The sequence below is a fragment of the Syngnathoides biaculeatus genome, chromosome 7 (assembly GCF_019802595.1).
Source record: "Syngnathoides biaculeatus isolate LvHL_M chromosome 7, ASM1980259v1, whole genome shotgun sequence".
In the NCBI taxonomy this organism is placed as follows: domain Eukaryota; kingdom Metazoa; phylum Chordata; class Actinopteri; order Syngnathiformes; family Syngnathidae; genus Syngnathoides; species Syngnathoides biaculeatus.
The window spans coordinates 5,932,736-5,948,659 of record NC_084646.1 but is presented as its reverse complement, the minus strand read 5'-3'; the positions used below and the strand labels follow the sequence as shown (position 1 = coordinate 5,948,659).

The 15,924-nt window shown below is 44.3% G+C and overlaps 3 protein-coding genes and 1 long non-coding RNA gene across 9 annotated transcripts in view; 3 read left to right on the top strand and 1 right to left on the bottom strand.

Moving 5' to 3' along the window:
• The window catches only part of LOC133503491 (capping protein, Arp2/3 and myosin-I linker protein 3-like), a 37,840-nt gene extending 37,648 nt beyond the window's left edge, over positions 1–192 (bottom strand). For 2 of the 3 annotated variants that reach the window (XM_061825170.1, XM_061825172.1), the window contains exon 1: positions 115–192. The gene's annotated coding sequence lies outside the window, so the exon portion shown is untranslated. The remainder of the gene's footprint in view (positions 1–114) is intronic. The other variant, XM_061825171.1, reaches the window with a different exon arrangement.
• An 86-nt stretch (positions 193–278) lies between these two features.
• On the top strand, positions 279–8,958 carry LOC133503492 (uncharacterized). 4 transcript variants are annotated; one of them, XR_009795747.1, is made up of 9 exons: positions 279–374; positions 1,226–1,264; positions 2,896–3,195; positions 3,782–4,084; positions 4,150–4,413; positions 4,492–4,533; positions 5,775–5,853; positions 6,362–6,718; positions 8,693–8,958. XR_009795747.1 is itself a non-coding variant. In XM_061825173.1 (9 exons), the coding sequence occupies exons 1-8, from the start codon at positions 344–346 to the stop codon at positions 6,501–6,503; spliced, it is 1,200 nt and encodes a 399-aa protein (XP_061681157.1). In that variant the 5' UTR covers positions 279–343; the 3' UTR covers positions 6,504–6,505; positions 8,693–8,958. The 4 variants fall into 4 exon arrangements, 3 of the variants coding, with proteins under 3 accessions (XP_061681157.1, XP_061681158.1, XP_061681159.1); XM_061825173.1 differs by having other exon boundaries at positions 6,362–6,505; XM_061825174.1 differs by having other exon boundaries at positions 6,362–6,521.
• Positions 8,959–11,064: 2,106 nt separating this feature from the next.
• LOC133503453 (GTPase IMAP family member 8-like) lies at positions 11,065–14,063 on the top strand (the record flags this gene model as incomplete). The annotated part of the gene is made up of 3 exons (XM_061825127.1): positions 11,065–12,325; positions 12,635–13,315; positions 13,435–14,063. Coding segments are annotated over exons 1-3 (2,010 nt in total), but the record flags the coding sequence as incomplete, so codon positions are not given.
• Positions 14,064–14,142: 79 nt separating this feature from the next.
• LOC133503666 (uncharacterized) lies at positions 14,143–15,924 on the top strand. The gene is made up of 3 exons (XR_009795791.1): positions 14,143–14,202; positions 14,274–14,408; positions 15,596–15,924. It is a non-coding gene; the product is annotated as an uncharacterized LOC133503666 (long non-coding RNA).

Genomic DNA, 15,924 nt, shown 5'->3' with positions numbered 1-15,924 from the left:
TCATTGAAGAATGACATTTTGTTTATTCTTTTTTCATTTTTTATTTTTGGGGATGTTTAACCCCACACCTCGCCGCCCTGCGATTTTTTCTTATCTGACACGGCGCCTGTTTACCGTTTGTCGCAGGAAGGAAACGTCTCCACCAAGATGACCATCTCTATCTGCGGCGACTGTCGGCTGTCACTGCTGTTCGCTCGACCGCAGAATTCCCTGAATTTCAACATGATTTTGAGGATATACACACGTTTTTCATTTTTCATTATCTAACGCAAGTTTCCCAAGTACATCTTTTATCTCAATATATTGTTTTTGGTTGTGGGGAAACATCCCAAAGTGGGGCAGGATGAACATCGTCCTCGTCTCTTCTTCGCTGGGTAAGTTAATAGATGCAGATTTAGCTCTTTCATTCTATTCTGACTAAACTGCATGCCATCTTTTTTTTCAATTATCATTATTGACCCACTTATTGAATTGATCACTGTTTTGTCAGAACCTTAAAGCTCCACTGTCATGAAATGCATGATTTTTAGCATGTTATTAATGAAAATAAGGCAGCCGGAATGCACCCATCTGTTTTTTTCACAAGTCATGATTTTGACTTCTATGGATTTTTGTAATTCCCGCCGTGAAAATCCTTTCGAGGGATTTCTTAGCCGCTTATCCTCATGAGGGTTGAGGGGGTGCTGGAGCCAACGGGCAGGAGGCAGGGTCCACCCTGAACTGGTTGCCAGCCAATCGCAGGGCACATGGAGACAAACAGCCGCACTCAAAATCACACCTAGGGGCAATTTAGAGTGTCCAATTAATGTCGCATGTTTATGGGATGTGGGAAGAAACCGGAGTGCCCGGAGGAAACCCACGCAGGCACGGGGGGAGAACACACAGGCAGGTCTGGGATTGAACCCGGAACCTCAGAAAAGTGAGGCCAATGCTTTCCAGCTGCTCCACCGTGCTGCCTCCTATTGCATTTACTTGTGGGTTATTTTCCAATATTTTGTTATTTTTAGCTCACTGAAATGACAAAGTATTGACTGATTTTTTTCTTTTTTTTTAATGCTTTATTGTTTGGGAGACCCACGATTGGAGGAACATCTATCTGAGCTGTCTGTGGCCTTCCTGTTCATTACATTTGAATTTTTAACACAGCAATATTGTGCAGTATTGGTGTCAGAACAAGAACATGTTTGTGAGTGTCTGTGTGTAAAATAATTGTAATTTATTTCAGGTTTGGCAGTATTTATACTCCTTGTCGCAGCGTCTAAAGGTAAGACCTGTATCTCATATCATCTTTCCTGATTGAAATATATGGAAATACAGTTCCATTCCATTCTCCCTGCAAAAAAAAACAAACAAACCAAAACAAATCATATTTTTGTTTTTTAATAATCAAAATGGTCACATTATAATGTAATTTATATAGAAAGCGTAGCTATTAATGGCATAATTCAATGAAATATTAAGAATTACACTGTGTAAGATTAAAAGACTTCATTGTGTTGCTCCTTCAGGTGTGCCACACTTGGACACCAGGAGTCATTATTTTACAGAAAAGTCATACAGAAACAAGCTAAAAAGAATACTGTACAGTTCTACTTCAAAAGACATTTTTACCGTTACACTTAGCACCACGTCTGTCAGGGACGTGGCCAGGCCACTTCCCTGGACGGAGCTGCCTCCGGCAGCAGCTCCACACCTGATATTGACAAAATATTGACACTATTTAGACCAGGCATGTAAACCTTGAGTTTGTCATTCTTACAGTAGTTGCCAGTTCGTTGTGCTTGAGACTGCAGTAGTCTGCGTGAGTTTTCAAGCCTCTTGCTACGTATTAGCCTCGTTGTCGCGGCCAGCGTTCCTGTGCCACCGCAGCCAAGTCAAGTCTCGTTTTTTTGCCTATTAATAAGACCTCGTTTTTCATCTTGTCTGTTGCCACGTGTTTTTGTACCTTTTGCGGACTGCTTACCTGAGTATAACCTCTGCCTGGAATAAAACCCCACTCAACATCATGTCACTGCCTCTGAGTCCTGCATTTGGGTCCAACCCCATGTCGCATGCTCATGAGAGCGTCAACATACCCATTCATCGCGTGTGTGCAAGGTGGCCGTTTGCTGTCGCAAATTGAAATTGGTCAAATTACAGCTGGTGGCTGTCTTCAAAACTGTTTGTGACGGAAGCAGAACAAGAAATAAAAATACATCTAGCTGCAATATTTCCTCTGGAATTCATCGGCTTGATCATTCATGGTAAAAGTGAGCATCCATCATCATCATCCATCAATTTTAAGGACATTATTCACCAGTCTTGATTTCTAATGAGCAACACGCTAACTTGATTAAAGGATTAGTTGTAAGTGCACCAAAGTAAAAATATAGTCCCCAAAAATTTATTTTCATCCAACGGACCGGTGGAGCAGCTGGTGAAGCATTGGCCTCAGAGTTCTGAGGACCCGCGTTCGATCCCGGCCCCGCCTGTCTGGCATTTGCATGTTCTCCCCGTGCCTGTGAGCGTTTTCTCCGGGCACTCCGGTTTCCTCCCACAACCCCAAAACATGCAACATAAATTGGACACTCTAAACTGCGCCTAGGTGTGATTGTGAGTGCGGCTGTTTGTCTCCATGTGCCCTGTGACTGGCTGGCAACCAGTTCAGGGTGTACCCCGCCTCCTACCCGATAGGCACTCCCCACAACCCTCGTGAGGATAAGCGCAAAGAAAATGGATTGATGGATGGATGGATTTTCAACCAGGTGGGAATTCTGGAGCTTCAAGCAATCATGGAGCATATGTCCGAAATACCAAGCACATCACTCAGCACCCTTTTTAGATACACAATAGCACGACATGTGAAGGATCTCTCAGCGTTTGTCATTAAAATTTACTTTAAAACTTCCAACCCAGAGGGTACAAAGGTCAGCGTGACCTTGTGGCCACCAGGGACGGAGGTCTTCCTCGGGGAATGTGTGCTGCTGCGGTGCGGAGTCGAGTCCAACGGCTCTTTGGCGTGGAACTATCGCTTTTTCCGGAACGAGCCCCGCGCCAGCCAGACGAGAAACCCCAGACATCTGCTCTCCGGCGGCACCTACTCCATCACCGCTGTGACAAGGGAGGACGTCGGCAGGTACTGGTGCCAGGCCGAGCGCTCCGACAGCAACACCACCGTTGTGCTTTTGAGCAGGCCCGTTACGCTGAGTGTGTCAGGTGAGTAAAAAGTCTGTTGTTTGGGAAAAGTCACAGTGTTGCTCCACCATTGCGGTTCCTGTTTTGGTAACAGTTTCCACACTGCAAGAATTCTTTGATACTAAATCAAGGGTGGGCACAGTTTTGTGCCAGGGCCAAATTAGATTTTTTCAAACAGACAGATGGCTAGGGTCTTTTGTAGATGAGATAAATCTTTTTTTAAATGTCAAATGTCCGTCCCTCCATTTTGTGTCCACATTATGGTGGCAGTCCACCCTGGATCCGTTGCCGGCCAATTGTAGGAAACAGCCGTTGACGCACGCATCCAAACCTAAGGACAGTTTAAAGTCTTCATAGAACTGCACTTGCGTGTTTTGGGAATGTGGGACGAAAACAGAATACCGTACGTGGCAAATGGCGGTAATTGGATTTGAACTTCTGATGTCACAATCTGGAAAAATTCTGCATGCACTCACAGATAGCGCTTGGTTAGGTAATTTCACGCTTGGGTGGGCAGGCACTCCAGAGGCCCCACTATTTGTATACATGCATTAAAAAAGTAACTTTTCAATAATAATCTTTTTATTGTTTTGTCTGTGTGCCACAGAGCTGCCCCCACCCATGCTGACTCTGACCCCAAGCGCCAGGCATATGTTCATAGGGGAGACCTTTACCTTGCAGTGCCCCGAGAAACTGACAAATTCCTCTGCCTGGGTCTTGAGGCAAACTTGGACAGGCCACTTCATGAGGACCGCTGACTCCAAGACCGGTGCATGCTCAACACTAGACAGTGTTGTCAGGCCAGGGAGATCCAGTACCTGTGTTGTCTCTACGGCAAGGGGGAACAGCGGACTGTACTGGTGCGAGGGTGCTGAGGGGCGCACCAACGCGGTCCACATTACTGTCACCTGTGAGTCCTCAGAAGGATCCAAACAAAGTGTGTTGTCATGTTTCTGACATGTCTTTGTCCCAAAGCCAGTCTGGTCATCATGAGGACCCCCGCCTTCTCTGTACCGCACGGGAGCAACGTGGTCTTAGCTTGCCTCTTCCGGAAAGGGAACCACACGAAAGGCACGTTCTTCAGAAACGGCGTGGAAACGTCCACTTACAGTTCTCCCGATCCTGGCACAGAACTAAAACTGACCATTGAGAACGTGACCGAGGGCCACGAAGGCTTCTACAAGTGTGCCTCACAGGACGGAAAGCTGGAAAGCCCCCAGAGCTGGTTGTCAGTTACAAGTAAGACGTCAACGTCACTGTTGGCTTTTTTTTTTCTCCTTTCATCCATTCAGTGGTGATGTTTTCTATCGTTTTTAGGCAACTTATTACCTGCGGATGTGTCTCCTGACTCCGGTTCTGGTAAATTCATTGAGACATCTCACAAATCTAAATCGAATCTTTAATCTAAGGGCTCACAATATTTTAGGAATGAGCGATATGACAGTAACATAAAATTTCCACATACACACACACACACACACACACACACACACACAAAATTGATTTTATTTGATTTTGCGCCTTTCATTTACAGGAAATTGAAATAAAATAGCAAGCTTTTTTCCCTTGTGAGATTTGCGTTGTTTCTCCAGAAAATTTTTCCCTCCCAGCAGCAACTTTCATCATCTTCCACAGAAAAAAATAGGGCTAAAATCATGTTTCGTTACAGATTATATAGGGGAGGGGGGTGTCATTCCTTTTGGCATAACATATACTTTATGTAAACAGAATCACACTTGAATTATTCAGCAATGAAATACAATAAAATCTTTCCGAGAAAGAGTACCGCAGATGCAATATTTTCCTTGAAGATGTTCGTGGAAAAGTACAGAGACGGTCAGAAGGAGCTCCATTGTGTGTTTGTAGACCTAGAGAAAGACTATGACAGAGTACCAAGAGAGGAACTCAAGAGGGGAACTGTGGTACTGCATGCGCAAGTCAGGTGTAGCGGAGAAATATGTTACAATTGTACAGGACATGTATGAGGGCAGCAGAAAAGCGGCGAGATGTGCCGTAGGTGTGTCAGAAGAATTTACGGTGGAGGTGGGACAGCATCAGGGATCCGCGCTGAGCCCCTTTCTGTTTGCCGTAGTAATGGATAGGTTGACAGATGAGGTTAGACTGGAATCCCCTTGGACTATGATGTTTGCAGATGATATTGTGGTCTGCAGTGAAAGCAGGGAGCAGGCGGAGGAACAATTAGAAAGATGGAGGTACGTACTGGAAAGGAGGGGAATGAAGATTAGTCGAAGTAAAACAGAATATTTGTGAGGGGTGGAGGAGGAAGAGTGAAGCTCCAGGTAGAAGAGATACCGAGGGTGGACGACTTCAAATACTTGGGGTCAACAATCCAGAGCAATGGAGAGTGTGGTAAGGAAGTGGGGGTGGAACAGTCGGTAGAAGGTGTCTGGTGTTGTATGTGGCAGAAGAGTCTCCGCTAGGATGAAGGGCAAAGTTAAGAAAACAGTGGTGAGGCACGCCATGGTGTACAGATTAGAGACGGTGGCACTGAAGAAATTGTAGAAAGTGGGTTGGGTGTATTTTGTACTAAACATCACTCCATTCCACTTGAAAATAAATGCGACTGGTCCTTTTAACAGGTTCCTGGATTTGGATCCTTGTTTCCTGCGTTCTTATAATCCTCATCCCGCTTGCTATTTTGCTAATTCATCATTTCAGGTAAGTGGCATCTTAAAAACATCACCTCTTACTCTTACAATACAGGCGGTCCTTGGTTTACGACAGAGTTCCGCAGATTAGTCTGTCACTACGATAAGCTAACGCAAAAGTAAAGTCATCATCACAGTAAGTCTTCTTTTTGCAATTTGAAACTAGTTGTAGATGCTGTACACTAAGGACAGGATTGATCAGAATCCAGTTCGGAACTAAGCGATCATCATCTTTCATCCCATTACAGTAAATTACCGTTATGGGAAACAAAGCATTTCTCGATTTTTAAAACAATCACGTGGAAAAACTGGAAGTACAGCTGTAAGAGTGCCTTCTCCTGCCAAATGACGCCGCTGTGCAAGCTACTTCACTGTGCTCTATTGGTAGCCTTGAACTTGAAATGTCACATGCAGAGACGGTCATAAACTCTGGACCCCCTTTAGTGTGTGTTTACTGTACATCCAACAACCAGTTCTTGTCAGCAGTCTCGCTGATCCCTTTCACTATTCCTGGCAAGGTACAAGATGTTTTACGCTCAAAGCTGTTGGAGGGAGGGAACTCCCGCAGCCGTGCTTCCTGCCACCAAGCAGGATGTGACGGAGGTCCAGTGGGATCTTTCCTGGATGGAGATGTCCAATCTGCTGTATCCGGGCACATGAAGGTTTTCACCCATATCAGTTATGGACGCGAGGCTAATCAATTGATGCGTAGCACTGTATGGTACAGAATACTGTAGTATTACATTATTGGATTGGTCTAATTTTCACAAATTTGTCTCGTGGGCTCACGCAATGGAACTTTCCGATGGCGATCTTAAGCTCCGCCCCCTTAGCCAAGTCCCAGGAGCTTCCAAAATGGCGACTGAACACAACAGGTTTGAAGTCGATTCTCTATCGCGTATTCCAGATAATATTGCAGTATGTTTTTTGGCAAATGTGTCACACTTGTCCAAGAGAGTTCTACAGAGAGGTCTCAACTATTTCACGGAAGGATATGTACACAGAATTAAGATTTTGGACGGAGCAGGGGCCCAATGTCAAGGTAACAGGGAAATGTTGGCAATCGTTGCAAAAACGTTTGACGGCTCACAAACTTCATATTGAAATCAAACAGGATCAAATAGTGGAGTCGTACAGCACATGTAAAGCAGGGTGAGTACTTTTTACTTGGAAAGATCATGAGTAATATCACGATAGACTTTATAAGTGAGTTAGGTTTGATTTTCTACAGTCAGTACCGTACTCACCAGATGAAAAAGTTTGCCTTGCCTCGTAATCGAACCCAGTGCTCTGTCTTAAAAGTCTGATGTGATCCAAATAAGCAAATAGACATTTCTCTTGCATGACATGGCGCATTTACGAATCACTGACCCGAATCTTCGGCATAAAACATTACACGCTTCATTCAGCGGGTCAGTGATACGCAATATACAAAGTGAAAGTTGTTCTCCTGCAATGTATAAAGTGCTGATAATAATTCAATCAAACCCAGAGATACTTCTCCCTCACTTACCTTCGAACGTACAGCCTTATGTTTGTTGATATTGTCCACACTTTGTTGTACGTGGGCTCTTCGACAAGCCATAATCCATCGTAAATGCTTAGTCAACTGTTTTAGACTTTGGAAAATGGATCAAGCGGGCCCCTTGTTACCTAGCAGGATATCTTTCATCAGAATTGCACCTTCCCCAAGCGCATCTGAGGACCATTTTCTTCGTAACATTAACTTTTCCAAGTGCACGCTACCGACAACTAGCATTGCTTGTGGGACAATATGGCGACAGGGGGGTGTCAAGCCAGGGGTTAAGACAATGCGGCCGTCTGATTGGCTATTATTGTACGAATGATTGACAAGTCGGAAAGGTCCATTGTCCTAATTCGTCAAGTGGAAACTTTCCACGAAACGCATTTATTCCAAAATCATGATTTAAATGTCATCGTAATTTGTCCTACAACTACTATTTGCAATTTTTTTCTTTTTTTTTGGTAATGTTTAACTGTTGAAATGTTTTTCTTCCTTGTGGGTGTTTCCTTCCCAGCATTGGAGTTTTGTGTTTTGCGTCTTGTGTTTTCTGTTAGGTTAAATTGAGAAGCAGGCAGTCTTGCCAGCCAACGGCACTTGTTATTCCTGTTTCTGTCTGGGGCGTGGTCATTAATAATCCCTCTGCTTGGCACGCACCTGCTTGGAGGAGCAGCCGCCCCCCCCCACACACACACACACATGTTATGCAATTACAGTGTGTGTGTACTTTTTTTTTTTTTTTTTTACCTTTCTTTTTGCCTCACAATCTGGGTATTGTTGCCTTTTTGGACTCCCTGCCTGCACCATGAAACCCTATAATGGAACGGGACCTTGTCTCACGCGTCCTCCATTTGGGTCTTCTCTCGATTCCATCGAGGTACACCCATCTAGAAACCCAATTCCAATCCAGTAAATACGTTGTGTTTAATAAAAACAGAAGACTGTACAATGATTTACAAATAATGTTAGGCTATACTCAATAACATACAATGCAAATACAAGATATTTAATCTTCAAACTGATCAACTTTGTTGTTTTTAACAAATAATCAACTTCGAATGTTATGGCTGCTACACAATCCCCAAAAAGCTAGAACAGGTGCCAAAAAAGACTGAGAAAGTTGAGGAATGCTCATCAAACATATATTTGGAACATCCCAGAGGTGAACAGACTGCCGACCAACTAGTCGATTGCGAGGCAGTTTTAGTCGATCGTGTGACGGCGTGCCAAAAAAAAGACGTCCTCTTTGTGCCCGTGCGCTCGCGCTAATTGGGAGGCACATACCTGCGCCTCATGCGGGCTGACTATCCCGTGTGTGTATATACAGGGCCCCGATGACGACTGGTGCTCAGCCAGATCGTTGAGGTTCATGTCCCGGTCCAGCACTCTCGTATCCCTGATCGTCAACCCGTGTGTACCGACCTTCGCCTGTTCTCCGACCGACCTCGTGAGCCTGACTCCTTTGAGACTTCTGCCTGCATTGTACCGACTCCTGCCTGCCCGCTCACCTGCTCTCTTCGCCCGACGTCCCAACTACCGCTGCTGCACCTGACTGCCTGCCCGATCCCCGACCTCCTAATAATAAAAGTTTTTCCCCGAATTACCTTGCATCTTCCGTGTCCTCCTGCATTTGGGTCCTACCTCCGTTCCGATGGGTCGTGACAATCTTATCATCCATCTCATCACTTGATTAATGTGTGGCTGATAACGCCGATCGCACGCACACAAAAGCACGTTTTAGCAAGCTGGCCTCCTATTTATGGTCTCTTGGCTTTCTCCACGGCAGTCGCGGCGATGGGCACCTGATTTGAAAATGATTGTATTCTGTTTTTATTTGTCTAACTCTACGTCCCAACTTCATTGGACGTCGGTTTGTATTATGCATGGCGACTTCCTCAGATAGCAAAAGTTTGGGATCAATCTCCAAAAATCACTGAAGGCAGGGATTCCCATTTTTAAACGGGACACAGACAAAGTCCAAAACACTCCAGTGCAACAAATTTCGGTTATCGGCAAAATCAACCTCTGTGAATCTCAACTTCAGCCTTATCCGCAACACAAGTTTTAATTCCAGAACCCAACCCCACAGTTTCAGTGGCAGAAATAGGTAACTGAGGGAACCAAAATTACCGGTTCGGAAATTACTGTTTGGGCTTAATCAGGATGTCCTACTTTTGAAAAAGCACAACTGCTTCGCTAAGGAGTATTTCCAGTATCAAGGAAGGGGTCTGCCAACAATAGAGCAAAAAATACCTGCACAAAGGAGGAAAACACTACGATTTTTGTAAATGAAACCACTTCAAGCATTCCTCCAAACCAGTCAGACAGCTTCACCTCACCTTTCCGCATTGTCACCCGTGTGAAAACGATCGCTTATTCTGAACACTGCGCCCATGGCGGTACAGGGTGCTTAGGTCAGTCTCATAACTTGTCATATTCAACTCAAATTGTTCCTGGGCAAGAACAGAGCGCTCAGGAAAGCAATCATCGACGTGGACCCCAGTAGAGTCCTGAGGGTTGGTTGGCCTGCCAGCCACTTCATTTGAACAGGACACCTGGAAGAATGGCAAACGAGGAGGGTGAGTTGATTTCTACAACTCTTAATTTGACACATAAACGGCTCATCAAGGTCCACGTACATTAGCGTAGATCAAAAATGTATGAAAAGGGAAATGTTTGAAAACCAAGACACAACGAGGCTTATTTTTTTACCTTTTCCCAAGGAGAAAATACTGTAGAAACGTGAGGACAAATAGATTGGTAGATCATTGTGCCACTTTTCCCTTTCAATGCGCGAAGACCCCTTCACCCGATTTTACCGGGCTTCAAATCCCCGGCCTGCCTGTATGGAGTTTACATGTTCTCCTCGCACCTGTGTGGATTTGAACCTGCTCCTTCCATCGAGTAGGCGCTACCGATCAATGCAAGGCAGAACTAGCAGGCATTCCAACCGCTTCTTCCCTCTTGCAAATCAGTTTTTCCATTCTTCAACAGCTAACTTACAATTCTACTTCAACACGCTGTCAGTTGTCTGCCTCGAGTTATTGTCCCAACCTGCTGGGCCAAGCGGTATTAATAGATAGATGACAGACTATCGCATGACACGTCACCGTAAACTCCACGCACTCCTTCAAGTCTTCACACAATTTTCACTGCAAATCTTCTCACAACTACACATTGCAAAACTTATAAGGAAGAAAAAAAAGTTCCCTGTCAATTGTTCTTTGGACTCAATATGAATGTTGTACCGGAGATAAATTCCTTGTATGTTGTTACATACTTGGCCAATAACGTTGATTCTGATAATGGACGGATGGATGGAGTTTGAAACATAACACATAAAAACAGATACTTCAAGAGTTCATAGGCAAAGAGGTTTGTTAATGCAATGTTTGATTTTTGGTATTGTATTGATATAAAATATATTGTTTAGAAAAATAATCCCAAGATGATTTTGTTTAGTTTTTTTTGTGGTGCAGTGTGAGACCAGTGAAACATGACAAACCTGTATTTTGAAAACCCGACCTTTGCAAAGAGAAACAATAATTACTGACTCTTAGCGGTTTCTTATTTTTTTTTTTTTTAATCGGAACATTCCTAAACAAGTGGTACAGCTTTAAAGCGTTTGCCTCACAGTTCCCAGGTCCAGGGTTCTATCCCGGCCCTTCCTGTGTGGAGTTTGCATGTTCTTCCCGTGACTGCATGGTTTTCTCTGGGCAGTCTGGTTTCCTCCCATATCCCAAAACATGGAACATTAATTGGACACTCTAAATTTCCCCTAGGTGTGATTGTGAGTGCGACTGTTGTCTCTCTCCATGTGCCCTGCGATTGGCTGGCAACCGGTTCAGGGTGTGCCCTGCTTCCTGGCCATTGACAGCTGGGAAAGGCTCCAGCGCTCCTACGACGCTTATGAGCTACCTAAGAAAATGGATGCATGGATGGATGGACATTCCTATACAATGTCCAATACATGCAGCAATCTTGAAAAAAAAAAAAAAAAAAAAAAACAATCAGAGATTTTATTCAACAAATACAAGAAGACTTATTGGGTAGCCTTATGTCAACAAAGCCATGCAACACCAGATGCCAACCAAAACGTGTGTGTGGATGTATAGATACTCTATGAACCCATGATGGGCATTAAATAGCTGTTGAGAGATAGTCCCACCTTTCAATTGTAACTACGCTTTCGTAACTCTGCTTCCTTGTCTAATAATTCGCAATAAAATAAAGTCATTTTGCTTCCCAGAGATTCAAGAGATGCCTGAGAGAAGACTGGTGCTGATCGGTGGTAAACGGGACGGTAAAAGCTTCTCGGCCAACACGATACTAGGAAAAGAACGGTTCGAATCTGGCCGGACTCGAACAGCTCAGTCCGAAGTTAGACACGGAATAGTGAAGGGCCGGAAACTGGTGGTGGTTGACACTCCGGGATGGAAGAGCTCTCCCTCCCTCAGTGAGATCTCGGAGAGAGACAAGCAACAATTTAAGCTCTACGCCTCCAAGTGTCCACCTGGGCCGCATGCGTTCCTTCTTGTCATCCCCACAGACTCTAGGTTCTCCTTCAAGCAGAAGACGATTGTGCAGGAATACATGAAGCTCCTGGGTCATCAGGCCTGGAGATACAGTATGGTGCTCTTCACCTATGGAGACTACCTGGGCAAGAAGACGATAGAGCAGCATATTGAGCGTGAGGGTGAAGCCCTCACCTGGCTCATAGAAAAGTGTCAGAACAGGTACCACGTACTTAACAACAAGGAAAAGAACAATTCGTCTCAGGTCACTCAGTTGATGGAGAAGATTGAGGAAATGGTCGATGAAAATGATGACACATTCTACATGCTAGACAATCACACATTCCTAAACATCAAGAAACGGCAAGAAGAAGTGGCTCAGAGGGCTAAAGAGAGATTGAGGCGGGTTTTGGCGCAAAGGGAGGAAATGAAAATGATTGTTTCAGGTAAGCAAAGTACGAGTAAAAACAAAAATACTGTCCACATTCTTTTACCTTGTTCGAGAGAATTGCATCGCCTATTTGTCAAAATCACTTCATCAACTTTTTTGCTAGCTTTGATGGAACACAGTTTACTATCCTTTCTATAAGAACCTTAGCGATCACGGATCAAAATGACATTTATACTTACCAAATCAACATTGAAATCATTTAGTACCTCATCATCAGTAGCATACTCATTTACAACCACATCTGTAGTCTTCCCCACGTTAGAGACTCAGCAAAAACAATCTCTTGTTTTTCTGACACAATTAGGAATGGAACCCCTCCAGCAACTTCAGATTATTCTCCTGGGCAGCCGCTTTGTTGGGAAAACCTTCACAGCGAATACCATTTTGGGAATCAAAGAATATGAAAAAGGAACAACAATAATCTCCCAGGTCCTGCAGGGCTCAGTGGGCAAGACCAACATTACAATTGTGGACACTCCTGGTTGGCAGAAAGGCTTCCCCGCGTGCGACACGCCAGAAATGATCAAGGATGAAGTGCTGCAAAGCATGTTGAAATGCCCCCCGGGGCCCCACGTCTTCTTGCTACTGATCGATGCTGATGCCTCGTTTAACTCCCAGCATCTGGATGCAGCCACCTCTCACGTGGAGTTGTTCGGGAAGGGTGTGTGGAAACACACGATGGTGGTGTTCACCCGGGCAGACTGGTTGGGCAGCATAGAAGAATACATTGAGGGTGAAGGCAAAGCCCTGCAAACTCTTGTGGAGCGATGCGGTTACAGATATCATGTCATGAACAACATCAACGAAGATGACACCACCCATGTTGACGAGCTGCTGGAGAAAATCACGCTGACTCTGGCGGGGAATGGATGGCAACATTTTGAACCTAATCAGAAGATGATGGAAGCCTTGGTAGAGAGAGAGAAAAAAGTGGAAAATGCTGCCAACCTGAGAAGTCAGCGCAGGCCCATCAGAGGACAGACAGGTACAATTACAACCTCTTGTGTGTTTTGAAATGAAAAAATGAATGGTTGACACGTAAAAAAACAAATGTTGATACTGTATATTATTAGTAAACCAGTGGCTCTGGTACCCCCCCGACAGGTTCTGCCAAGAAGCTGAATGAGATGAGAATTTTGATTCTTGGTGAAAAGATGTCAGGAAAGACAACAGCAGCGAATTGTCTCCTGCGGAGCAACGTCTTCCCCACCCAACCGAATGACGGGTGTATGGCCTGGCGGGCACAGGTGGCCGGCAGGCAAGTCACAGTCGTCGACAGCCCGGGCTGGAATAGCGAGTCCGAATGCACCAGCGAGAAGGACCGAGAAATAGTCCGAGGTCTCACCCTGACCCCTCAGGGGGTCCATGCTGTTTTGATTGTCATTTCCTTGGATTTGAAATTCACTGAGCCCAATCAGGACACCCTGGAGGATCATCTTCAGCTCTTTGGCGACAGCGTCTGGAACCATGCGATGGTTCTGTTCACCAACGTGGACACATTGGCAGGCAGATCCATAGAGGAGTACATCGCGAGGGAGCACAAAGCTCTGCAGTGGTTGGTGGACAAGTGTGGAAACTACCACTGTCTGAATATTTCAGAGAAAGCTAACGTCAGCCAGCACGACCGGCTGTTCGAGAAGATAGAGGAGATGTCGGCAAAGAACCGGGGCCGCCTCTTCCGACCCAACGTAAAAGACATCTACCTGAGGATTGACGAAAAGTTCCAGAAGAAGAATATCACACAGGCTGTGCAACGTTTGATAGAGCGAGAGATCAGGAAAAGAGACGAGGAACTTTTCAAAGATTTCAAAGGAAAGCTTGAAAAGCTGTATGAGGACATAAATGAGATTGTACCCGCTCCACTGGTGCTAAGTAAGTACACTTAAATTCCAGTATTGATCATCTTCTATACTCCATGCTTTTCATGTTTGCTCTTCATAAAGGCACAGGTGTGAAGGGCAAGGTGAAGAAGAAATATGTCCTGTCAGAGATTGAAGAGCAGATTGATGAGCTGAACACGAAAATTTTTAAGACAGCGGCTCTTTGTCGGAACAGCATGGATTTAGCGGTCCCTACCAGTACGTAAACAGTATCTCATTGTCTGCACGAGAGCTATTCTCTTTCAATACAAGGAGAACGTTCTATCCTGATTGATCTGTCTTCCGTCTGTTTTCCGTATGTCAATGCAAAAATTCCCCGCATCTAAGCATTTGGGCTATTTCCGTTTACAATAGTAGCTTACCTCAGGGCTCAATGTCAAATCCGTATTTGACTCAACACTTTTTCTGTTATTGTGCTAAACACTATCCTAACAACTGTTATAATTTGAGATTTTCCCTTTCAAAATTATTCAGAACCACAGCTCTGTAAAAGCCTGATGAGTTAGTTCAACTCAAAGATTCAGACTCAAGGTTTCAATTAAATTTAAAGACACTGGAAAAACGTCGGCCTCACAGTTCTGAGGACCCGGCTTCAATCCCCCGGACGCGCCTGTGTGGAGTTTGCATGTTCTCCCCGTGCCTGCGCGGGTTTTCTCCGGGCACTCCGCTTCCCTCACACATCCCAAAAACATGCAACATTTATTGGACACTCTAATTTGCCCCTCGTTGTGATTGTGAGTGTGGCTGTTTGTCTCTACTGTATGTGGCCTGCGATTGGCTGACAACCAGTTCAGGGTGTACCCTGCCTCCTGCCCCCTGACAGCTGGGATAGGCTCCAGCACTCCCGTGACCCTTGTGAGGATAAGCGCCTAAGAAAAATGGATGGATGGACATTTACTCAAACAGCTTCAATACATTAAAATGTTTAATTTGACTACAAATAACCTGGATGTTATATTAATTAACACCACTGAATTAGGTTTAACCTATTATTGCTAATTATATTTACTTTATTATAATTTTTAAAATATTTAATTAATATGAGTAAAATGGTAAATCAATCCCAATTTGCGGGTTCCAGATTAGCCCCATTTAGAATTTCTACAGGAATTTTGGTTTTATCATTCCAGTCTGCAAAATGTCAGACGTACATAATAAAACAAATATATAGTTACACATCTACAAACATATTATTGTTAATACAGTGGCAAGAATACTTGATACAATATCAATATTTATCTTAATTATTGTTGCTACACAATATAAATATGTTGACAGTCTTCTACTATTTACCACAAGTGAACTTGTAGTACTTGTACAGTGTCAGTCAAAACAGTGACATCAGTGTTTGTCTATTAAAAATGTCTTTCTGTTTACATTTGCAGTGAGCGGATCCACCCTAGACATGGATAAAGTTATGAAGTGGCTATCTACACTTCAAATCGGGACAGATAAAGACTCGAAGCTCCCATTCGACTATTCAAAGTCGTCGGGATACAAATCTGATTGGCTTGATTAAAGTCATCAGCGTACCGGTTGGGGAAAAAGGCATTTCATTTTGTTTATTACAAATAAAAAGCTTCTTCGGTTAATCAGTTCAACTCAAAATTGTCTTTGGGCGTGAATGGACATGTGAGAACACGGAACTGTTAATGTGCTCTGCATTTGGCTTATGACCAGTCCAGGGTGTTCGCCGCTTCTCACGCAAAATTAT